This window comes from Kwoniella dejecticola, chromosome 5 (genome assembly GCF_000512565.2).
Source record: "Kwoniella dejecticola CBS 10117 chromosome 5, complete sequence".
In the NCBI taxonomy this organism is placed as follows: domain Eukaryota; kingdom Fungi; phylum Basidiomycota; class Tremellomycetes; order Tremellales; family Cryptococcaceae; genus Kwoniella; species Kwoniella dejecticola.
This window is the reverse complement of record NC_089305.1, coordinates 502,015-526,784: the sequence shown is the minus strand read 5'-3', so window position 1 is coordinate 526,784 and position 24,770 is coordinate 502,015. Positions and strand designations below refer to the sequence as shown.

The 24,770-nt window shown below is 47.9% G+C and overlaps 8 protein-coding genes across 8 annotated transcripts; 4 read left to right on the top strand and 4 right to left on the bottom strand.

The window, feature by feature from the left end:
• Window positions 1-41: 41 nt before the first annotated feature.
• I303_104298 (uncharacterized protein) lies at window positions 42-1,073 on the top strand (the record flags this gene model as incomplete). The annotated part of the gene is made up of 2 exons (XM_018408023.1): window positions 42-128; window positions 222-1,073. 2 exons carry the CDS (start codon window positions 42-44, stop codon window positions 1,071-1,073), a joined length of 939 nt encoding a protein of 312 aa, XP_018263234.1.
• A 4,260-nt stretch (window positions 1,074-5,333) lies between these two features.
• Window positions 5,334-7,713, top strand: I303_104297 (uncharacterized protein; the record flags this gene model as incomplete). Its single annotated transcript, XM_018408024.1, has 3 exons — window positions 5,334-5,783; window positions 5,882-7,483; window positions 7,576-7,713. 3 exons carry the CDS (start codon window positions 5,334-5,336, stop codon window positions 7,711-7,713), a joined length of 2,190 nt encoding a protein of 729 aa, XP_018263235.1.
• Window positions 7,714-8,132: 419 nt separating this feature from the next.
• I303_104296 (uncharacterized protein) lies at window positions 8,133-10,068 on the bottom strand (the record flags this gene model as incomplete). The annotated part of the gene is made up of 12 exons (XM_018408025.1): window positions 8,133-8,341; window positions 8,426-8,492; window positions 8,611-8,693; window positions 8,773-8,830; window positions 8,913-9,022; window positions 9,110-9,175; window positions 9,240-9,292; window positions 9,389-9,503; window positions 9,577-9,672; window positions 9,772-9,800; window positions 9,875-9,958; window positions 10,019-10,068. 12 exons carry the CDS (start codon window positions 10,066-10,068, stop codon window positions 8,133-8,135), a joined length of 1,020 nt encoding a protein of 339 aa, XP_018263236.1.
• A 1,364-nt stretch (window positions 10,069-11,432) lies between these two features.
• I303_104295 (uncharacterized protein) lies at window positions 11,433-15,902 on the top strand (the record flags this gene model as incomplete). The annotated part of the gene is made up of 5 exons (XM_065968937.1): window positions 11,433-11,706; window positions 11,770-12,318; window positions 12,379-12,465; window positions 12,523-13,634; window positions 13,710-15,902. The coding sequence occupies 5 exons, from the start codon at window positions 11,433-11,435 to the stop codon at window positions 15,900-15,902; spliced, it is 4,215 nt and encodes a 1,404-aa protein (XP_065825009.1).
• A 499-nt stretch (window positions 15,903-16,401) lies between these two features.
• I303_104294 (uncharacterized protein) lies at window positions 16,402-17,965 on the bottom strand (the record flags this gene model as incomplete). Its single annotated transcript, XM_018408027.1, has 7 exons — window positions 16,402-16,447; window positions 16,543-16,681; window positions 16,785-16,926; window positions 17,035-17,131; window positions 17,264-17,562; window positions 17,678-17,790; window positions 17,947-17,965. The coding sequence occupies 7 exons, from the start codon at window positions 17,963-17,965 to the stop codon at window positions 16,402-16,404; spliced, it is 855 nt and encodes a 284-aa protein (XP_018263238.1).
• Window positions 17,966-19,102: 1,137 nt separating this feature from the next.
• Window positions 19,103-20,897, bottom strand: I303_104293 (uncharacterized protein; the record flags this gene model as incomplete). The annotated part of the gene is made up of 5 exons (XM_018408028.1): window positions 19,103-19,349; window positions 19,436-19,889; window positions 20,026-20,167; window positions 20,251-20,315; window positions 20,390-20,897. The coding sequence occupies 5 exons, from the start codon at window positions 20,895-20,897 to the stop codon at window positions 19,103-19,105; spliced, it is 1,416 nt and encodes a 471-aa protein (XP_018263239.1).
• Window positions 20,898-21,634: 737 nt separating this feature from the next.
• Window positions 21,635-23,213, top strand: I303_104292 (uncharacterized protein; the record flags this gene model as incomplete). The annotated part of the gene is made up of 4 exons (XM_018408029.1): window positions 21,635-21,993; window positions 22,080-22,651; window positions 22,717-22,767; window positions 22,831-23,213. 4 exons carry the CDS (start codon window positions 21,635-21,637, stop codon window positions 23,211-23,213), a joined length of 1,365 nt encoding a protein of 454 aa, XP_018263240.1.
• A 1,231-nt stretch (window positions 23,214-24,444) lies between these two features.
• Window positions 24,445-24,770, bottom strand: I303_104291 (uncharacterized protein; the record flags this gene model as incomplete). The annotated part of the gene is made up of 2 exons (XM_065968936.1): window positions 24,445-24,654; window positions 24,768-24,770. The coding sequence occupies 2 exons, from the start codon at window positions 24,768-24,770 to the stop codon at window positions 24,445-24,447; spliced, it is 213 nt and encodes a 70-aa protein (XP_065825008.1).

Below are 24,770 nucleotides of genomic sequence, written 5' to 3'. Positions count from 1 at the left end.
AACATCAAGCATATTCCGTGCAAGAGAAGCCAGCAACAAGCATGGCTACAGCAACAGCGACAATGGATGATCTAGTCGCTTCCCTCGGCGGGTCCATGCATGTCTCCTCGGACCTCAAGGCATTGCAAGTGAGTGCTCTCTCTCATACTCGACTTACCGCCTTCTCTTCTGTCTGGACTGATACAGCGATGTGAAGCTGACATCATATTTTGACATGATAGGACTATCTAGCACAAAACATGATCAGACCCTCTATACCCCTTCCATTGGCTTCTCCAAACGTCTTCGCTCGACCGATCCCGCCATCGAGATCCACTTCTTCAACTCGTCAACCCACTTCTTTGCCCTCTTCATACACCTACCCTCACGACATCAACCAGACATACCCCTCGCCGATCGCTCAGACATCCTTCTCGGCGTTCCAGGAAGAGGGCGAGGGTGGACCAGGACCATCGACATCGGAAAGGATGATGATGTCTACACCTACCGGAATGACACGGCCCGGCGGACCATTACGCCGAACATCATCATACGGATTCGGTTGTTCGTTGCAAGTCGCTCCATCGTCGCCGCCAACGACCTGGTCTAATTTCGATTCAGACGCATTCGCGCCTATGTGGCAGCAACATCTGGAACACCAGAAGCAGCAACAACAACAAGTGAATGACCCATGGGCTAAAATCCGATCTCAGCAATCGAACGCTTTTAGTGGTCAAGTTTCCGGGTCTGGGTCTGGGTACAATGTACAAAATCCTTTCTCCGGCTCTGGCCAAACATCTGCTTTCGGCGGGGCATTCAGGCCGCCGCAGGGTTTTGGGTTATCAGCTGGCGGCAATGGATTGGGACAGATGGGTGGAAGTCCACCTACGCCTCCGGCGGAGGATGATGACGAGATGGACGAGGACTGCATAGACGCTGAGATGGATGAAATGGAGGATGACGAGGAAGACGACAGGATAGAAAGACCGATGGGTTTCGTGATTGCGAATGATAGCAATCAATACACAGACAGCGATGGGTGGGACAGGGGAAGGGGGAAGGAAATAGTGAATCATGGTACGAGGTATTGGTGATTGCTGTGCTGTGATGGCTCAGAGGTCAGGATCGTGGAGGAAGGACATTCGAGTAGACATACATAAACAGCATACAAAGGTCAAGCGTCTCCATTCACTCTTTCACCTATCCAGATACCCGTAAATCCCTTGTACTGAACAAACATCGTTGTATAGTATTCTGTGTGTAGTTGGGATACCACGTTGTGAATATAGAATATACCTGTTGACCACTCCACAACTGCGTCATACATATGTGCATAGGCGCATGCATAATTCAGTACAGATGTTCATTGTTCCACGATGAACCCTTTAAATACGATTTCCACCCGCACGTATCCCTCTTGAAACCACGAACCATATCGTCAGGTCCTACAATCATGAGCAACAATGTCACAAGTCAGGCCCAGCCGAGTCATAGCAGCGGTATGTACGTGATGGTATAGTGAGTATCGTAAGGTGCTGCAGATAGGCAGGCTTAGATCCAATAAGTGAGATACTCGTCTTCCGGTCCGTCGTCGTTGGGAATGGGAGGCGATAGAGGGGGAGCAGGTCTTGGGATGTGAGGTGCTGGCATGGTGTGAAAAGACAATGATCTCGCTATTTGTGCAATCAGGTCTAGCAGCTTGAGTGATAAACCCTGGTCTCACGAAAAGCACAAGCTTGCAATATCTGCATAAACGTGTTATGTATATATATATATATATATATATATATATATATATATATACGTACCTGTCGCACCTCTTGCAAACTCTTCTACCATGTCTTGCATTTGATATCATCCGTACAAATGGTGAACGGAACAGGAAGAAGTATGGAAGAGAAAAAGAAGAAGGAACGCTCTCTTTCTCACAGGCGCACGAGAAGATATCGCAAAAGGGTGTATCATCACTAAGAGGATCTGATTCTCGTCTATCGTATTTCTTCGAGAGATTGCGACGTCACCTGCGCAAATTCGCCACTTCTTGGTGTCAACGAGCCACACCATAGCCAAAGTTGACTTGACGCTCTTGTCAAGACTGATCAGTCCCCAGCGCCCTTTCCTATGACGAGGCATTGTAGATATTATGGACTGCGCACCGTGACGAGAATCAGGTACCTCGGCTCGGCTACTGCATTCGCAGATCAACCTCGCTTTATACTGACACACATCACTCATCAGGAGTGATATCAATTCATTGCCAGGGCCATCATAACAAACAAACGAAACGACAGCGCTATGTCTATATAGCATGTTCCCGTTGGAATGGCATCGTGATTTCTAGAAAGGGACTTGTGGGTTTGACCACTTTCACGATCAGAGTGGGGCGAAAGGAATCTCAGACATCGTTGGAATACGCTAGTCGACTTACTTCAAAGAGTATTTTCATTTCAAGCTGTCTCGCCAATCCAAGGGTCTCCGAAGCGATTACTGCGGAATGATCATCAGTGATTCAGGCGATGAGATGAGATAAGATGTCCACCGTATTCCGGCGTGGTACAGCTTACTTCGTAGCTGCGGAATCACACACCTTACCTCTCCTTCACTGCCTTATGTGTCATGATTGATCCGCTCTCATCGGATCCTGATGAATCAGCGAATTGATCGCTTTCTAGAGTATTTCCATGGTAAGGCTAATTGTTTATGTCAGCCAGCTTCTACGTGTAAGCCACGGTATTCATGATTCACAAGAATTCGGCTAATGTGACATGTATGCATCTCCGAGCATAGCATCTTCGAGCCTCTCGGCGGACAAACACATCTTCCTGTCAAGATTTATGCAAGATATACGTAGAGTAGACCATCTTGCATCCAGATTTGCGTCCGACTGTCATAGCCACGGATCTTCTGATGTCATCTCCGTCTTCGTTCCCGCTTCTTACATCATATACGACTCCTGAAGCAGAAGTAGCATGCGATGAGGCCGATCAATTCGAAAATAATATCTAAAGACGCTATGAGGCTCTATAGTGGAGTCCGTGACACGCCATGCAAACAAGCTATAATTACAAATGAAGTAATCATATTTCAATTTAAATGTCACGACAAATGAAAGGTGGGGGGGATGAGGTGGACTGAGAGTATAGGGTAAGCCATCCTTTGAGGGTTGTCGATGGGAGTGGGAAAGCTCATCATCGCACCAAGTACCCTCCTTTGCAATTCGATCAAATTCGCGGATCTTACTTTTCTCTAGACCACTACGACCTTTTCTCCGCGCAGCATGATCTTACACCATCAAGTCATTTTGTAGAGTCTGGATTTTATCTGCAAAACCATAATTAGGCGAAGTATCTATGAGATACGGAAAGAACACGCTCGTTCAGAAGACGAGTCTTCCTCACAGAGCAAAGGAGTGCTGTTTTCGTCACACTTCCAGAAGTATTCGCTCACCCGGTGCAACGATTGTCGTGAGATCTTACCTCTTGAATGACATCGAGAGAACAAAGCACCTTTCTTGCTTGATCCGCAACATGATCAAACATGTTACAATCTCAGGCCGGGGCGTCAAAAGGAGATGTTTAGTCGTTGGAAATCTCAAACTCCCTCATTGACATCGATATACGGGTGGTTTTCGATTCATGATGGATCATCCATCATTTCTGTCGACTCTGAGACTAGGGTTTTGTGCCCCCACTTCCAAGCTAGGATATCAGATCACCGAGTACCGAGTGCGCATCCCTCTGCACGATATTCACAGGATAGGAAAGGAGTAGGATCCACTAAATTCGTGCTGTATAATTCATTGTCAATCCGTCTCAGATAATTGATTGCCCGATCATACAGTAAAGCGGGTAATAGTCGCGAAAACAAAAGACAAAGCTCAGATTTTAGTAAGATCGACGAAAAGGCGAGACTTCCTACCCTAATCCTTGATTATCTATCCTATCAACCAACAGACTTATCAAGCCAGCAAGATGAAGGTATACGTAAAGGTGACTGACCAGCTTTAATCTTACTTATATATACTACCTCGTCAACATTTTTTATTTTCGCTTCCTCTCTTTGTTTTGATGCTTGTTTTGGTATTTCAGCCTCACTTGGATCGTTTTACTTCCACCATACTGCACTTCGGTTTCCTTCTACCCTTCCCCGCTAGCGCCTGTCAGGGTCGCATTGAGTCGGTGAGTATCGGAGCATTCCTCTGACATCTCCAAGTACAACCCTTACCCTCGCACAAAAGTCTCCTTCACCCCGTACGTCAACCTTGGACCTCCAATTCAGACGACTGAGCAACTCAGACCCACAACTTCGTCTGACGAATCACCTCAAGGGAATTTCAACGCTGATCGTGACATTTTATTCGTTTTATTGCTTGTCCGCTCCTTCAAACACTGACTAATGGTGTTCTGTCCTGACGCAATTCGCAACTTCGGTTCAACCTTTTCGGCTTACATGATCCTTGGCCCTTCCACCTTTGGTTCACGCTCGACGTTGTTTCCGGCTGCCGCTATGATTCCCTTTTTCTTTTGGAATATATTCCTTTGACTCAACATACCCTATTCCTTGCCATCATTACACACAAACTGGGCTGTATGTCTACACCTCGTCCCTCTTGATATCCGGTCTATAATGTCTAGAATTCAGAGATCTCACACCATCTTACCCACTCGTCCGACCTACGGTCTGGTCAGTGCGCTGGGCGTAGGTCGTCTTTCTTTGCGGTAAGTCATCTTATCAGCATCCCTTTTCTTGTGACCATTAGGACATGGAGTCGTATATCCTCTTAATTGCGTTCTGCATTCCTCTCGTCTGGAATGACTAGTGAAGGAAAGGAAGTTGATTCAATTGAAAATATGGTAATCCTTTAACAGGGTTCGACAAGTACCGATATTCGAAAAAACAAAACCATATAAATTAGACAGACAAACACAGCTGCGCTTTCTGGTTCATTGCGCCTTTTCTACCGATTCCTGATTTCAACATCAGCCTGACCGATTCAGCAGATCAGGTGTCCACCTGACAAACTTCAGCGAAAAGCAACTCCATTTCTCAATATTTTTTCGCTCAACCGATAATTATCTCACCTTTTTCCATTACCGCTTCGAGAACTCATTAGCCGCTACCCCGACGATCTCAAGCGAGTTACGAGTACCCCTCGCTGTATGTTTGGGCTTCTCCATCCCCCTCACCCGGACTGCAAGACATTGAACAAAAGTAGTGCTCAACAACCTTCTGATCTTCACATACGAACAACCTCGGAAGTCTCAGCGAGCTCCCAGCGAGGGAGCGATATGCATTTAGAAAGTGCACCAAATCATCGACAGACATCTCCTGTTGGACTACCTCAGCATCCACCGATGTCTAGACAACCTCGACACGAGAGACGCCTTGCCCCGCTGCCTCCCCCTCCGCCTTCTCAGCCCATTCCCAATGTTGGCTTATCTTTCCTTGCCGACACAGCATTAGCAGACGCTGTCCCAGGTCGACCCATGCCGCCGCAGCGCAAAGGCTCAATCACTCTACCACCTATCGCAGCTCTTATACCAGTCCCTTGCCAAGCGGCAAATCCGCCGAGTTTGTCATCGATGTTACCTCGTTCAGGGTCGAGCATACCTGAACATTCACATGCGCACACAGCGACCAGATCTGCTTCAGCCAGACCGGCGCGAAAATCCGATCAACCGGTTCTCGGTAATGAGTGGGCAAACGGTGCTAGCACTTCGGACTCGCCATCAAACACACACATGTCAAGTGTATCAACCCCTTTTCCACCTCGACAACCGTCAAAGAAGGAGAGGTCCAAAAAGGTCAGTCCTATTACATTGCATTCATCTCGCCGCTGTTGGCTCGGACTTTGATTGCATGGTACTTTTCGTTGGCTGACAGAATCAAAATCATGTGGCAGCAGTCTCAAAGCCACAATCGTGCGACTCCCGCTTCTATACCGCTGGAATACAATGTAAGACCGTACAATCGACTGGCGACGACCGGGAATCCAGCACCTGCCAGGACTATCGCAGATGCTCCTCTCCGCACTCAGCCATCTCGACCGTCCAAGACCAAACTTCCACATCCGCTTCAAGGTCTCGCGTTAGATAAGACTTATCCCGAAAGAAAAGTTGAGGATTGGCATAATGATGCTCAAAATATGCTTCGCCCACCTGTCTCCAGGCCTTATCCGACATCATCGCACCCCGAGTTATCGATCGACCATCACTCCGCTGCTCAAGCGCTGATCCCTCCTCCTCCACCACCACCTCACACGCTGAAAAAGGTACACCCGCCTGTCGAGTCATGGGATCGATACGCTCTCCCTCAAATGCCAGGTGATCAATCGTATCTACCCCAACTGCAACACTCACCTGTACAATCCCGACCTCACAGTAGACGCCATCAATCCACTCCGTCCGTTGCGCCCACCAATGCTACATGGGATGAGCCATTCATGGCGAACAATCTCCCTCAAAGCAGGATTTTTGCCTTCATACCGGAAAATCCCGAGATGTTGACCCGATCACGACATAGAAATATAATTTCCATAGGGTCACAAGCGACACCTAACACAGCCATGCAAAGAAGTCAGTCAGCCCACTCAAACAATCCAGCGAAAAAGGTTTTAGCTGGAAAGGCTAGTAGCGCGCCAAGTTCTCCAAAGGGGATTCCCCAATCAAGCAGATTAGGCGGAAGCTTGCCGACGCCTGTCACCGGATGTATGGAGATGGATGTCTTCCAAGGGACCAAAGAATGGCTCGCGGGTCAAACAAGACGAACCAATGTGATGTCGACTTTCCAAGAAGAGGTATTGTCTTTACCTCAAGTTCAAACGCCTTCCCCGCCTCTTCCCGAGATTGGCATGGATTCACCAATCAATGTTCAATTCCAATCAGAAAAGTTCTTCTCTCCGCAACATCGTGAAGCGACAACTCCGATCGACCAAGAGATGCGAGATGACTCGTCTGCGCCGCCACCGCCACCGTCATGCTCACACTCTCGCTCACCTGAATCCACCCGATCACACCAGCAGCTGGAGGAACCTGGACTGGCAAGTGGGGACTCCTCATACTCCGAATCGTGTTCCGAGCCTGCATCCGATGAGGAGAACCCCGATGAGCAAATCGAACGTATCAGGACGGACGATCAATCCGACGATCAATTCCAAGAGAGTTCTTCCACCCTCATGAGAGATCAAGCAGATCGCCGATCGTCATCAGCTCGAGCCCAGTCAGATTCCCATTTCACCCAACATTCAGATTTTCACTCGGTCAAATCGGACAATTCCTTGTCCAGTTCACCTACGTCTTCATGCTTCTCCCCGACGACAAGTAGCAGGCCCAAAAATGCTCCGAAGAGGACCAAGACCAACAGTGCATCGGGTAGCAAAGCCAACGTCAAAGGTACTAAACCGACGGGTGGTACTGGACAACGGAAGAATGGGGAAAGGAGAAGAGAGCAGAATGCCGTAGCTCAGAAAAAGTTCAGATGGAAGAAGAAACAACAGGCCGCTAAGGTGAGTGGCCCTAGCTTGACATATGGACTATCCAAGTCCCGCAGAGGCAGTAGTGCTCAGTACTGATGATGAGGTTGATTATCCAATTTAAGATGGAAGAAGAGCTTGAGATCTCTACAGCATTAGTATCGACGCTGAAAAAGGAAGGGGTCGAGAAAGACCGACTGATTAACAAGTTGAAAGGCGAAGTAGGAGTTCTCAAGAGGAAGTTGAAACACCTGGATACCTGACCAGGAAGTTTTGGTACTGAGGTACATACTACTGATCCAGTATCAGGTGATGAGATGCTGGTGTGATTAGATGAATTGGTGGATGGATCCCATATATGGTGGATCGGGTGGAATTCAGTCAGGATTCGCAGTACGAAAAAGAATACAGTACTGGAGACGGTGACGGACGTTTCATGACAAATTGTATATTATCCATTTCGCATCCGCAATTCGCTCATAGAATTGCTTGTCTTCTATATGATAATTTAATATAATACACTGCACCATACATGAGGTCAGTACAGCCAGGATTCTCTATATACTGTATAACACATGAACTTGACATATGCATTGTCGTCATACAGTACTTAATTATCACGTTTTTGGACCAGCCCGGGGTTTCGTACTGTGATAACGTCATAGTGAGATCGTACCCATGATTACAACTTGGCTTTTTGAGCATAATCATGGGACTTGATCACCACAACAGCTTTACCCCACACTTTACGATCCTCAATATCCTTCAGACCTACATTCACATTCTCCAAACCTACGTACGGTTTCTCATATATCACTTGTTTGACCTGACCCGACGCTAGAAGCTGTAAAACTTCCATGAATATCCTTTGCGTCGACGGGGGATCTTTCACTGTACACATTAAATCAAATGTCAGCTTGCAAGTCCGTTGCGTACGGCATGGACATAGTGAAGGCAGATGATGAGGCGATTTACCTGCTGTACCTCCCCAATAAACACCTGTCACAGAAGCCTGTTTGAGCAATAATAAATTTGCTGGGATCTAGATCACCCCAGATACGGCAGGTCAGTCTTGTCCTATCGGCTTGCATTGAAACGAGATGAGATGAGAGTTCCTTGCCAATCACAGGATTCGGGTGGTTAAGGAGCGTGAATCTTACTTTCTCGATGTTGCCGGCTGCGAATCCGACGACTACTAATCTGGCATTCCACGCAACGCATTTCAGGGAGGGTATGATCATACCTAATGATCTAGATGATCAGCATCGACTCTCTTTAATGGATGACTATCGTGAACTGTTGAATGGTGCCAATAGACTCACCGACCGGATCAAAGACTACATTGACGCCTTTGCCTTGGGTGATTCTCATGACTTCTTTCTGGATTTCGATCAGACCGCAAACATAAGTCAATCTTCCGCGCATCGTAGGCTGAGCCTCTGAGTGGAATTTTGGTGCTCACCTGCCAGTCCTCCCGGCTATAATCCACCACCGCATTCACCTTTCCATGCTGCACACAGATACTACGTTTGGACTCGGAGGAAGCCGTCGCGATGACTTTGCATCCCAATGCTACGCATCATCCATCATCATCAAGATCATCATCAGCAATAGCAGTACATCCCTATGGAACTGGCTGAAATGATGGTGAATACTCACCCTTGGCTATCTGACAGGCAGCTAAGCCGACACCACCAGCTCCAGCGTGGACTAACACCCATTCTCCTATCGTACAGTACATTTCGAGCTTATCGGCTTGGTCTTGCACATTTGGCTAGGGCGGACTCACCTGGCTGAGCATTCGCCCTGTCGACCAAAGCCGCATAGCTTGTAGTCGTTGTCCTTGAGTGCAAAAAGACATTGACGCCGAACAAAGCATTGTCTTTGTCAGTATTTCGCGTGGTACCCAATGTCGGTTCTGGAAACAGACAGACTCACAAGGGTATTGTCGCTGCTTCTTCGAAAGTGACACCTTCCGGTATGGGCAAAAGAGTCTTCCAACTGACAGCTACGTGTTCCGCATAACTACCTTGTGCATATCCAAAAACCCTATCTGCAGTGCGGATTTGGCCACGTCTGGTGAGCATAGATGGCTCTACCAAATTGAGACGAAGAGTACTACTCACCACCAGGTTCGTATGGGCACCCGTCCGGTATAGGCGCAGTCTTAGAGATAGTCCCCGCTAATTCTGCGCCGAGAACAAACGGTAACGGCGGTTGAGCTGTTAAATCATATCCGCCGGGAGTATGAGTCAGTATGAGGCGGGCCGCAGTATGTATTGGAGCCGCAGGAAGTATAACAAGTGCTAGCCATAGCTTACTCTGATATTTCCCTTGAGATTGCAAAATGCTATGCGATGAGGATATGTAAGCACTGAGCTTTGATTTTGAAACAATCTGTTCGGTCGATGGGGCCTGACTCACTCGAAGAAATTCAGACCTGCTGCATGGACATCTACTAATACCTCTCCTTTAGCTGTGTTGGGTTTAGATATCGGTATATCGGATCTGGGCAAAGCAGTTCAACATCAGTCCAGCTACGAAGATGAATAACTCCGGAAGACTCACACAGATATCTTGCTAGGATGCAGATGCTCTTTCACCTGGAATGCCTTCATACCGTCCACGATTTCGCCTGATAGTCTCGTTGAGTTTGAGATGAACGAGGGCACAAGATGGGATCAAGTAGATTATTGCTAATATTATGAAGGATGAACTCATGCTCTACACTTGTACGCGAGTGCATTACCATGGGCCCGAGATAACCGGTGGTCTCCGGGAAACCCGGAATTTATCAGTTCATGTCCGTTCTTGCAGAATTACACGCCTCAGCTCGTTCTGACGTTCATGATGGTTGTCTACAAGCCTGCGTGGAAGAATCAAGCTACCGGGCAAGAGACAAAGAGACCAGAAGCGAATCTGGCGAAGGCTGCTCTTCTTGTGGGCTTAGACACTGTAGGTGAGCTGATCAGACTGGGCACGCTGATGACGTAAAGCACACTGTGCATTCAGTCTCCTTCAACCTGTCTCAACCGCAATATAGCGGGAGTCAGATAGTCTTTAGTGGGCGCAGGACTCAGAACGACAATCTTTGCAAGGAGAACTACTTCGAGCATCGTTCATTACTTCACCGAGTCCCATCAGAACGAGGCAGATGGAGGCTTATAAAGGCGGGAATACTTTGCGCACCACAATCTTTCAGGTTCAACGACCTCGGACACCCTTTCATTAGCCTGGCAGCCTTCAATCCTTTGATGAACTTGCTGACCCAATGTGCCTTGCATTGACGGGGCGCGCGACCAACTCTCGCCGACAAGTTTTGATACTACAACAATCTACACCAAGAAAGAATTGACGAAACACACATATCAGCTTGCTTGAGGCGAATCAGAGAGGCGTACGGTGACGCAATCTACCCTGAAGGATCACTTTAATTTTGTCTTTGACCACGACTATCCCACGCGTTTGATTCCACTTTTTTCTACAAGTTACCAGTCAAAGCCGTACGTATGTATCCCTTGTCCAGAAGATACGCTGCAACTGAGTATCGATTCAAGTAAACTCAGTAGTTTTCTTCTCACATACGCAATTCAGTCAGGCTCCTAGACTGATTTGAGATGCCGAAAATCGCTACGAGGAAAGAGCGACAGTAAAAAGATTGAACAAGGTATCGAGTACCTGTGTCTCATAGCCAATCAATCGCTTTTCGATTGAGCTCGGATCGATCTTCAGGCTGCCGAATAGGTCCAAATAAGTCTAACTCTTGTCGCTTGGAGTACGACCATCAACGGAACTTACCACAAAAGATCCGCGATCGCCCAGAACGGTCCTCTGGTCCACCAACTGTTTGGCTTGCTCCTTTCTATGTATCGCAATTAAGGCGGAGACGGTGCTAGTGAGTAAGATAGGACCATATCTGTATGGTTCACAATTAGAGGTCATTACTGATGCAAAGTGACCATCTTCTTCCAGGCCGACCAACATGTACAGGTATCTATATACAATCCTTATAATAGCTACATGTGCTCTGGCTACACCCCTTCAAGCTCAATTCTCATCATGCTTATCCCAGTACTCGCCGATCGCTGCCGCTCAGAATCGCATGAACGTCACGAATGCCTATGCGGAGATCATACCCAGAGCCGAGGCGAACCAATTGGGCCTCGCTACGGATGGACATAGAGTGTTAAGAGTAGATCTAGTCGGTGTAGTAGGCTCCGAAGTGTCGGGATATGACAATGTCACTAACAAGCTAGGTGAGTCGCTGTGTCCAATCAAATTTCCTTCCGCTTGGGAATCACTGACAAAACGGAAATCAGCTACATTGTTCACCAACACAAAAGCGGCAACCTGGAACGTCTATCAGTCTACTTCTTGGCTCTGCAACTCCGTATTCCCATCTGAATTGCCGACGCCGTATTTCCCCTACAATACCACTTATTGCCCATTACCAGCGGGAGATTTCGCCATCAACTTGACAATACCCTTGTACAGCTCATACGCCTTAACCACCCTTCAGACGGAAGTGCGGATCGTCGATACTTCCACCGAAGCTGCAAACCTAGCATGTATAGACATACACATATCGCCATACAATAGGAAAGGGTGGTATTACAAGTTGTTCCTGTGGCTACCAGTGGCCACAGCTATAGGTTTCTGGATAGTCAGCTGGGGAGCAAGGTTCGTCACTGGTTGGATCGTCGGAAGTGGGGTCGCGGAATACGATCAAAAAGAATCCAGCGCTTTGAAGATTGCTGGTGTAGGCAATCCGAACAAGAGGGAAGCTCGATTGAGGAAATGGGGAACGATGATCATTAGTGGGCTGAGCGGGGAGCGTTTAAGTGTCAGTGGTGGACTTTTGAGATTCTGTGAGGCATTTTGGAGTCACCTCGGACACGCATCATTGTACTGATCACTGCTCGTCGTAGCCACTCCCTCATTGAAAGATGTGATTTTCCACGTGCAATTCTGCACCATGCTGGGGATGATAGCTGTCAATTGGCCTCAATTTGCTTGTGAGTGACCGATTCCCGAAAATGTTTATTTTGGAGCTAGCTGAATCGATGGTATAGATCCCATCTTTGCCCGAGGCGCATGGGCAGACTTGGTGTGGAACACCACCCTCGTCCAAGGTTCCAACGCAGATGAAAAGCGAGTCATGACTTACCCTTACAAATACACACCACCTGCAGCATTTGCGACACAGATGAACGATGCTCAATATCCCTTGTACCTCGATCCCGATCTGTTCAACCCTTTGTTCGACAACCATGATGCTTCTCCCGGCATGGAATCTTTCACCACTGCTGTAGGCCTTCGACCCCAAGATCTGTTCGGAACATGTCTCGCTATCTTCCTGATGCTCACTGCAGCTGTCATGTTCATCAGCCTTTTCGTGTGGTTCCACCATGGGCTGTTCGAATACATCTCCATAAGCTCGACAGCAAAGCAGCACGGTAGTCCCGGACCCAAAAGAGCGAGTCTCGGCAGTAGTCCAAGAGGAAGTTTCGGCGGGAAAGAAGCCTATGACCCAAGTCGAAATCCCTCCTTGTGGTCGGACGGACCGAACTCATTACCTACAAGAGCATCTTTGTCTCAACAGAATCGAGTGAATTCCCCTTCGCCTCTGAGGAGAATATGGTTTAGATTCAGGTTCAAGGGCGAAGCTGGTGCCTTTCATGCTGCCGCTTTATACGGGAACCTGATTCGACTCATCCTTACCTTCCACCTGCCCATTACGGCCTTCTCGCTATATCAACTTACCTTGGGCAGTAGAGCAAGTATCGTTTCGAGGGTCTTCGCAGCGCTCGCTTTTGCTTCCATATCGGTCATCATTCCTGCATTTATCCTCTATCGGATCTCAAGAACAGCAAGTGGGAAACTATATGACGCGACTAGAACGCTACTCTCCCTCGGACCGATGTACAACATCTACGTCGAGAACAAGCAAATGTACAGGGTCGTCCCTCTTACAGCCAGCTTGATCGTTGGGATAGTGATAGGCGCTGGACAGAAAAGTGGAATTGCTCAAGCCATCATCGTGATCTTGGTGGAATTAGCTATGCTGATTATACCTGGAGTATGGTATCCATGGGGGGAAGGTGCAAGTATGGGAGCCCCGAACGCTTTCTTGGGGATGATAAGATTGATCTCTGCTGTGCTGGTAATGTTGCTGAGTCCACCTGTGAGTTCCACTTCGACATCTAATCCACATCGGGAGTTGACTATCTCGACACTGATGCGACCGAATGAATCTCAGATCGCTCTCAACAGCCCTACTACAGACTGGATCACCTATGCTATCCTCATTCTTCAAGCGATCATATTCATTTTCTTCCTCTTGATGCTTATCACCAAGATTATCGAAGGATCCGTTAGACTAGCTGGTGGAGTACATTTCGACGAATCGACTCATCCGCTTGACGGAGGTATTTTTGCAGCTATAATGGATCTAGATTGCTTGAACGGCGTCAGAGGAGGCAAAGCCGCGGCTAGAAAACGACGAAAGAGGGGTTCAAGACAACTGCAACGGAATGTGTCGGCTGCTGGATCCTTGACCACGCAGATGATGCTCGATAGGCACTCTCAAGGAGTATCCAGACCTCCAGTCCCTACTTCGGAGGTATCTACGCCTTTCTTGACCCCTGGATACCCTCAAATCCCTATGCAAGAACGGCCGAGCTATTTCCCAAACTACACTGCGCCTCCTCTAGGTCCTCCTCCACCCGAGCCCGAGAGATTGAGCTCCGAATCTAGATCAGCCGAAGGTCACGGTGAGAACATCATGGATGCTTGGAGGCCTTCTCCGGTCCCCAGCTCGAAGTCGGGTTACGCACCGCCAGGTACCTATGTGCCGTCTGCTAACTCGCCTACGAGACATGTCTATGGCCAGGTGCCAACCTCAACTCCTCCTCCGGGTAACGGCGCTCCCCATCGGACGTTCTCGGTTGTCAGAGGCGGACGAGCAGATCTGGAGAATCCCTACGAAGTCTTAGCTGGACCAGGAGGACGACGACAATCTGCTGACTCGAGCAACCGCTCACCCAATATTCGGGTATCCCAAGTCGCTCAGAGACCGATGTCGCCACCGCATAACAGGCAACAGTCATCTTCAGCCGTCATTGAGCTCGCCACTCCGCTTGCATCACCGTCGATTATGCCTTCTACATCCATAACGCCGAATGCTACCCCTGGTCCATCCCGGCAACAAGGCATGAAACCCAACAATGTCGGTCTCAAGCCCCCAGCATTAGCGATACCGAAAAGGCGATCTTTGAACGATCTCAAGAACGATCCTTCGCCAGAAAGTCAATACTCATCTTCGACAGTCAAGAAACACAAGAAGAACAAGTCGTCTGTCGGCTGGCTTATACGATCCTCGCATGACAAACGAGGCGGATCAGATGACGAGTCTGATGATCTACCGTCGGACGATGAACCTGGACCTTCAAAACGCAAGACTGCCAAAGCCAAAGCGGAGAAGCGCCGTAAATCTAGCTTGCCAGGGACAGAGGGCTTCAGGGAGCCTCTGCCATTCGAAGATGTACCTCTGAGTCCGGAGCAAGAAGATCACAGAACAACCAGAGCAGGGGGCAATGGATTTGCCGGATTGTTCGGCAGAAAAAAGAAGAGGTCACAGCTGGACGAAGAGATTGCTTCGCAAGCTCGAGACGAAAACAAAGCTAGGAAAGCAGCTTTAGCCGCTGAATCAGGGGCTCTGTTCGCTGGAGTGGACGCTCCTAGTACGACATCACCGAATAGCAAGAAAGGCTTCGTAGTCAAAAGACCTGGTCTGTCGCCCACTTCTCCCGCAGCTGCATCAGCATCAGCGTCAAGCTCGAATTATGCACAAGCAAGCTCGTCCTTCAGGGTGAAAAGGATGAACCAGCCTCTCCCCACGCCCTTGCCGCAAGTCACCAAGACTCCCAATGAACATGAGTACATCTCCTCGGTCCACCCAAGTCCGAATATGGGCACGACTGCTTCCTTGAGCACAAATACGAATCATAATGGCTCAAGTGCAAGTGCAAGTGCGAGTGGGCAGACCAGCGCGAACGTCACACCGGGAAGCAATCACAGTATCGCCCTCCCTGCTTCCAATACGGGCTACCCAAGCTCTTCTGGTCACAGCAACGGTAATGGAAGTGGACAAGGTGGATCATCAAAGGGATTCAGAGTGATCAGACCACCCAAATTCGGTATGACCGATACAACTCAATCAATACCAGTATCTTCTTCCGCTTCCGGCAATCATGAACCTCCGGCTCAGATGGGTTACCCACCAAGTGCTTTTGTACCTATTTCCTCGACTCCGGCTCCAGCTCGGACGGCGAATTCAGAGCAGCAGAACAGGTTGAGTGTGGCCAGCTCAAACTCTAAAGCAGGCGGCGGGTTGAGTCCAGGAAGACCAGCCAGAGATCCCAGGCGGCTCAGTGGCGAGATTCAACGGTGAATGAGCTGAGAAGGATACAGTGGTCACGAAGTCGAAGTCAAAAACGAGAATTGATCTCGAATGTTATTGTGTGGGATTAATGGACATTGTCATAGTACCGTATAGCTGTTTTCTTATTCATTGCATCTCGATTCAAAGGTGAATGCCTCATTCTGTATGAGTACTCGTAGCAATACTTTGTTTGTCTTTCGTATAATCATACTTCCTTCAAGGGTGATGGATCAATTTTCGAATGCATATTACATGTTACCATGTTACTATCTTTTCATATGTAGCCAATAGACATTATGCTGCTTCACTATCGTACCTGTGATGGAATGCGGGATGTTTGGTCTCTCTTCCTCTTGTTCCTCGCCTTTTGTGATACGCTTCCATTCCATTCTGTTTCTTCATACCAAGCGATTCTCTCTTACTATCAAACCGTATCGAATTGGTGTTCTTACTTTCCTTCAATTCATATGTCAATCAATGATCTCTCTTTTCGATTCGAAGTCATCTTTTAGTGGATATTATTATCCTTGAAACTAGGTCTAGCGATCCAAGCACTATGAGGAACAATATATTGGATGATCAGTCATTATAATCCTAGCATGCTCGTGTCTACTTGAAAGGCTTTATTTTATTTGCAAAACAGACTCACTCCCAGTATTTACCGAGGACAGGGTCGAGATTATGTCCGCCAGTGTATTCTTGTAATTTGGGAATAGCTACGCTGGCCGGTGACCCAGGCTCAACACCTGTGTTGCTAATCGTTCGCGAGAGCCAGGTGATTATGTGGTCTGTTCATGCAATCAGAGCCCATTATCAGCTTGATCTGATCCAATCATCCGCCGTCTGATCTATAACCAAGGGTGGCTTGAAAGAGTGTGAGAGAGATCTTACAGTCCACTTCAGAAGGCTCTGCGCCTCCGGCGAAAGGTCCTCCGTTTTTCTGCAATGCTTGAGTGACTACGCCTCGAAGAGCGATACCCACGGCGGTCCAGAGGTTCTTGCCTTGAGAGTAGTGGGCTTGCTTGGTGGCGTCCTTCATACGATTAAGGTAAATAGAGTCAGCAATTGTGTCAGAATGAGTGGAGCAGGGCCAAGTGAGATCAGTCAATGAAATAGTGAGATACTTGCACGCAAGACTTACATCGGGTTCGGTGATGTAGAAATTCAACAATTGCTGATTATCGGCCTGTTTCTTCAAGAGGAACTCTTTGAACTCTTCAGGCGGGTTTTCAGCGAGTCTATAAAGTGAATTAGGGAGTGAGTCAGATTAGCTTGTTACGACAGCATTGCAGATCAAGTTGAAGAGAACCAAGAAAAAGTTGTTTCACGATCGTCGCTTCGATTGCAAGACATGTCAGACGGATACTCACTTGTCCAAGGCTTTCTGTCTACCTTGTAAAAACCCCTTTGGTAACCCATCGACCTTCGCTTTCCTATCTTCATCATTGATGGCGAAAAGCAACGTCGCGTTGGGATCATGGGAAGAAGCGTGGATCTCCTCGATGATACTGGTCGAAGTATGTGCGTCGACCCTGGGAGGATGAGGAGCGCGTTTGAGTATCTCTTGGACTGCCGAGATGGAATCGTGGAATTTCTGGCCGTTCGAAATTAAGGTGGGGACTGTTCCGGCGGGATTGATCTTGAGGTATTCAGGCTCGAAGTTTTTACCCTACAATACGTGCCCAAAGGGTCAGCCGACTATCAGTTCGTTGGTAGTAGATAGTAGATCCGGGCTATAGCTAGCTCAGCTGGAGCTGGAGCTTGAGCTGATTGTGAAGACTCACCTCTGCAAGGTTGATGGACACCCATTCGACATCTTTATCTTTCTTGAAACCGGTTTCGGACAAGGCGATCTTGGGTGCGTTCGCCCAGCACGATCCGACGAATTCATAGAGGGCTGGTCGAGATGGTGGCTCCGTCAGCTGTGTCACGCACGGATCCGACTGTTCCAAGGGTCCGAGTAGGACGAATGAGAAAGACCATGACGTGTCGATTGAGATTGGTTGGACTGACATTCAAGGATAGAAAGCGGATAGGGGACTTATACACTCACTGAGCTTATTAGAGGACATGATTATTCTGGTTCTCCTTGGTATCGCTGTCTTATGTATGTATGGAGACAAGTCAGAAAGAGAGAGAATCAGTGGGAGAAGGCGGGATCCAGGATGTTATATATAAGTGGATGAGAATGAGTACTCAGTGGTGACGGTTATTTGGGTGATCACCTAATATGACGAGTTGTACTTTACTCTACGGTGATTGATGAGCCGTGTGGGGCAGAACTAGATTACCTCATAAGATCCTAGATAGCCGACTGCTCCGTGCCTGAATTGACCTACATACTCGCAAGACGCGAGCCAGTCGATCGACTACAAAGTATGAGTCTGCGCACAGGCGAAAACGCTCTCTCTATCTGTCGTTGGCTGCTGACCTATCATAGCTCGTCGGAACGAGACATTGGCTGCATCCACTTACTGAAATGCTTCTGTATAGCGCACCATCAGTTTCCACTGGGTATCTGGCTCCACGAAGGTTGCACAACCGACGCCCCAAGGGAGGCGTCCATTGAATTTATATACGTTTGATCATTGCTGACACTCGTACGACGTGCGATATGCATAGGCGTATATGTCAGTAATCGGTCGCATCAGGCCTAGTAGGCTGGGTACAAGAAGAGAGGCGGCTTTTGAGTCGCGAAGAGGACGATAATGGCGATGAATTGACAATGGCTCGGAGAGCATCGGATGAGCTTCACCTACAATACCCACCGCGTGATTTCAGTGTCCATGAAATATAAGATAGCGCCTTCATTGGTCGATTGTGATATGATTGAAGGGATCCTGCAAGGTAATGACAATTTATGTCTCTGTGTCATGCCAGACTTGCTAGAAAGTCATCGCATACGATAGGCTGAGATATGCGCGGAGTTTATCATCACGAATCTGGATTGTAGGGAAGAACGATCGATGAATGTACGAATATACTTAATCTCATACTTGACCTCAGACTCTTGCCAACCTTGTCATGATGGCAAGGGTGCTTCTTCGTTGTTTTACATAACGTTCGATTGATGCAATGTTTTTGATGAGAGAGATATGCAATCAGACTGGATCGGAACAGACAAACAAACCTCTTACCAATTGTGGCGCAGACGAGGTGAGTTAGAGGAGAAAAAGGGTTTACACATATACTTATAACATTGTTGAGGTTTAATATCGCATCCTCTTCGGATCACGATCTTCATATCCCCCTCCACCACCACCACCACCGCCGCCTCCTCCATATCCTCCTCCACCGTACCCTCCTCCACCTCCTCCATACCCACCACCACCACCACCACCACCGGAATTATCGTAATCTCGCTTGAAGCCACCTGAACCACCTCCGTATCCTCCGCCAGGTGGTCCAGAATTATAGCCATTTTGGAATCCGCCTCCACCGGCGCCAGGAGGTCCACTGTATGCAGATCAGCATTTCATCGTGCGTCGCGATGATGCGGAGAGCGAGAATTTCAAGAATCTTTTGATCAACACGAGACTTACCCATAACCACCACCACCACCACCCTGGAATCCACCTCCACCACCGCCACCTCCCGAATATCCACCCCCACCACCTCCCCCTTGGAAACCACCTCTTCCTCCTCCAAAGCCTCCTCCTCCGCCTTGAAATCCGCCTCTTCCACCTTGGAAGCCGCCTCGTCCACCTTGGAACCCTCCTCTCCCGCCAAATCCTCCTCCACCTCCAAAGCCTCCTCGAGGTGGTCCACCTCTGAACCCGCCTCCTCGACCACCGAAACCACCTCGGAAACCACCGCCGCCGCCAACGGCCGGCATGGGCGGCGGAGCTTCTTTGGCCGGATCAACAGGTTTGGGTCGTCCCCCTAAACCACCTCCCAATTTGCGAGGCTTCCATCCTTTCACTGTTCGACCACGTTCCACATCGACTAAGATCTTCTTGTGATGGATCGGTATTCCCTCGGCGTCTTTGTAAGCGGCTATATATGGAACAAGATGTACAATTATCAGCTCCGCGGATTTTGTTCTACTGGATGATCCCACTGCTACACCTGATATCATGTACGCAAACAGGGATACTGATAAGATCAGAAAGAGAAGATAGTTAACACTAACCCTTCATGTCCCTTTCCCTCTCATACACGATGAACGCATAACTCTTGCTCTTCCCCTTCCTGTCCTTTATTATCCTTATTCGTTCTATGGCACCGTACATCTCGAATTCTCGGCGCAAATCAACTTCCGTGGCTTTCTTCGACTGAAATGAAAAGCACGACGAATTAGCTTAGTCATGACATAACATCAAGGCACAGAGCAGATTTAGGAAGTTTATCCACTTACCAGCCGCGATATGAACAAGGTCTTATACGGGTCTCCAACAGCATTAGGATCATCCTGCGGTTTATCTACATAGGAGAAGTTGGGCATTAGCTTGCTACCCCTTTCAATTTAGATATCGCAAACGAATTTGGGCACTCACAATTCTTTTCAACGTTTTTCTTGTACTCTTCCTGCCTCTTTTTCCTCAACTCCTGCCTCATCTTAACAGCTTCCGGACCAATAATACCCTTTTCAGCTATTATATCCTTCTTCTTTCCTTTCTGCTTCGTCGTTGTCGTTGTCGTTGTGGTTTTCGATATCGGTTGATCTTTCTCATTCAATTCTCCGTCCTCTTCATTCGTGCCATTAACATGTCCGTTAGCATTGGTAGCCTTGGAAGTTTCCCCATTGGTTTCAGGCTCAGCTTTTAGCTTGGTCTCAATATCGTTTGTTTGTGATTGAGCTCCTTCTTCAGCTCCGGCTTCAGCCATACCTTGCCTGATCTCCTCTTCGTCGGCTTCCTCCTTCAACCGATGAAATAACGGTGCGACACCCGCCAGCTTGTTCGGTCCTCTGACTCGTTCATCTTTAGATAGAGGTTTTAAGAACGGAGGCTGTGGTCGAGGGGCGAAAAGTCGGAGCAAGTTTGGCGGTAGGAGATGCGACATGTCGAAGGTATTTTATGATGATGAGAAGGGGATGATGGAATGAATGAGGTGGTCTTTCCTGGATCAAATATCGCAGGAGATTGGCTTGGGGGTCACAAGCTGGTCGGGTGACTTGATTGTACGGTAGAGCCGTTCGCTTCGTCTCCGTCTATGGGCGATTCGCCATCTCAATTTAGCTTGGCGTCGCGTTGTAACAAGCGTCAGAGTAGATTAGTATAGCGGTCAAATAAACGATGAATTCGTCTGTCTCTGTCTCTGTGCCAATTCCAATTCTACGACCACCACTCAAGCGTTTCTCCGCGGAATTACCAAGAGTGGCTTCTCATCGACCACGTGCAATCAACCTCAAATTGATTCCGGCTGAACCAGTATTCTATTTTAAGCTTAAATCGGGGAGAGATCAGATCACCGTGCCGAGCAACAAGATGTGCGTTTGATTATAAAATCTCGTTTTAGCATGTGAATTTATTCTGTGAAAGCAATCGTATGCTGAACGGCAACTCACGTCGATGTATCTTAACGGCCGAGGCATGTCGTACACTCATCTGAAGAGGAATGTGTTGATGAGATGAGATAGATATAAATACTCGGCTGCATTGTCCAATATTATCATTTCTCAACCAGATTCTTTCAATTCATTCCGATCCGATTCTACAATCACTCATAGCGTTTAGAGCTGAAACCACTTGCTTCATCTCCTTCTCTCATAATACACTGCAATTCTCACAGTCCTCGAAATGTCTTCGACCCAGCCCGTTGTCATCATCGGCGCTGGTCCGTCTGGGCTGCTACTCGCAAAATACCTCGAACAGAACCAGATCCCTGTGGTAGTGTACGAAGGCGACCCACATGCTAATCACCGACCTCAGGGGGGCACACTCGATCTTCATGAGGATACTGGTCTACTAGCCCTCAAGGAGACTCACCTCCTGGAGGAGGCTAGTACAATGATGCGAATAGAGGGAGAAGCTATGAAGGTGGTCGATAAATCTGGGAAAGTCTGGTTAGATGAGAATGTCCCCGAGGAGAGCGAAGCATCAGCAGATACGAAGAATGTGCCTGTGGGTGAGATTCGAGGTAGACCTGAGATTGACAGGTGAGTATACTAGCTGACCTCGACCAATATCAAATGATCATTAACGTAAAAGAATGCTTGCTGATCTGTTATACTTTCTGCGACAGAACTGACCTCCGGAATCTACTTATCAAATCACTTTCTCCCTCAACTATAAAATGGGACCACAGAATCACCTCAGTCACCGCCCTTTCCCCCTCTTCGTACCAAATCACCTTCGTCGATAAACCAACAATCACTACTCCTTATCTCGTTGGAGCCGACGGGACATTCTCCTTAGTCCGACCATTATTGCACGACCTGAAACCCGATTACTCTGGAATATCAATGTACGAGCTCGAGATCCTACCGTCCAATCTCACTCCAGCTCTAGAACAGTATATTGGGAAAGGGGCACTGATAGTTCTAGACGATGGGAAAGCTTTGATGCCTCAAATGAACTCGGGCAGAAAATGCAAGATCTACCTTGCGCTGAAAGTTCCCTTTGATTGGCAAAAGGAGAACCCATTGCCAGACACAAATAAGAGAGAATGGCTGGTGAATCTTTTCAATGGGTGGTTACCCCAAGCGAAGGAGATCATTATGGCTTCCCAAGAGGACTCGATCGGACAGAGAAAGATCTATCAATTTGATCCTGAATTGACTTGGGACACCGATAAGACCGGAGTGACCATCATGGGTGAGTCCGACCTTTGACACTCATCGTTGTCTAGACTCGAGCTGACAAGACGCTCTGGCTTGTAGGCGACGCTGCTCACGCAATGAGCCCATTCGCGGGCGAAGGAGTCAATCAAGGTGATTCTTTCGCATCCTACCCCCAGATACCATGCATAAGCTGATTTTGTGGTTGGTTTGCAGCTTTAGCAGATGCCTTGTTACTAGGTCAAACCCTAGTCCCTTTATTCCGACCGCAGCCTCAATCACTGAAATCCGCTTCACTCCCTCCATTCCCTTTATCGCTCTTACCTATCTCCCCTCCATCTCCAAGCCTAGAGCGACCGACTCCGCTCGTAGAACCACATACAAGTGATTTGCACAAAGCCCTAAGAGGTTTCGAGAAGAAGATGATGTTACGCGCTAAAGTCGAGATGAAGGGATCGAAGGAGAATATGGATATGTTTTTCGGGGACGAGCCGGCTAGACACCTCGCGGAGATGTTGACGTTTCACGGACGAGTTGGGATGGTTCTAGGGTGGTTGTCGTGGCCTGTAGATAAGATCAAGGGGCTATTCAGTCCTTAGAGCGGTAGAGTACTTTGGAGATGAGTAACGTTCGATATACCCTCTGGATGGACGATGCTTTCGCAAATTAGATAGATATTAGTTGGTTGTATATAGTTGAATACTTTAGATTGCTCTTATATCTCAAATGCATTTATAACACTCTGCATTTCGGAGTACCACACAGTACAATACATAATCAACTCCCACCAACGATCACGCATGCTTTCTCGCTAATTACCTGCCAAGCTGCCTTTGACAAATTCCCAGTCCATATAGAGATGCTCGGACGGATATCAATCTCAAGGCTTGAACTTCGGAGGAGGTTTGGAAGGGATAATGACGGGAGGAGGGGGCTTTCTGATTGGTATAAGGATTGGCGGAGACTATACAATACAGTACGATTGCATAAAGCACAACAAATTTTGATCACGTACTGTATCAGCAAGGTGTGGATCTCATGGCAAATGCGATTGCAAACTCCACTCCGTACATCGACTCGAGGAATACGTGTTACATCGTAAGAGAGATAAACCAACTCACCGACATGGTTTAAATTATCAACTAGTCAACTTGTTTCACTTCGGTGTATGGTGATATCACTGCGGGGTCAGGTTGGATTGATGGTGTTACTGTAGTTGTATTGGTTGATCCAATGGAGATATGAATATACCTTTGACTAATGCGGGGAGACACAGATGAACAATTCCAAGAGCTCATATAATGTATGTGGTTTTTATATATGTTTCTCATGTCGTGTCCTGATTGACAAGTTCCGATTCTTGCTTGATCATTGCATCGCACTACATATGCAGATGACCAACATTCTCACCACGAGAACGAGGTCTCTCATTTCAGCGTCAGCGTCTGAGGGTCGAAAGGGGGGTTTGATTGTACTTGAGCTTCTAGCTTATACACTAAGAAGCTGAGAAGCTACTAATGCCATCAAACATACTCCACGAGCGAGCGAACCCAGAAGCTGTGTCGCATTCTAGGGGTTTTTCATTTTGATGCAATGCCACGCAGCTTGATACATCAATCATCATCAAGATTCGCAATACAAGCGAAATAACGAAAGATCGATTCCACTTGCAAAGCAGCACCGAAACGAAGCGAAACGAAACGAAGCAATCAAAAATGTTGTTCGACACAGACACAACACTATTCAAGTAATGGTGATAGCAATAATGCCAGACTCAGACTCCACAGTCCATCGAAGAATCACTGTAACACTCGCCAAAGACTTAACTACCTATTTAGAGCCAGTCCCACCGCCCTGTCCAGCCCCCGGTCCTCCGGTCTGAGGAGGTCTAGGCGTCGAGATATACACGCTGGTCTGTCCCCATGGTGTGGGCTTAGGTCGTTCCCCTTGATAAGTCACATTGGGCTGATCGTATTTCGGAGGAGGATGACCGGAGGTATCTGTCACGATGGGCTTTTGGGGGATTGTGCGTTTTGGTGACTACATACATATTAACATATTGATACAGTACACCACAAAATCTCGTTTTAGCTCTGCGATATCACGCATCGAGACGGCGTTGGGCATAGGGCGTCGGAGGAATTTTGACTTACCAT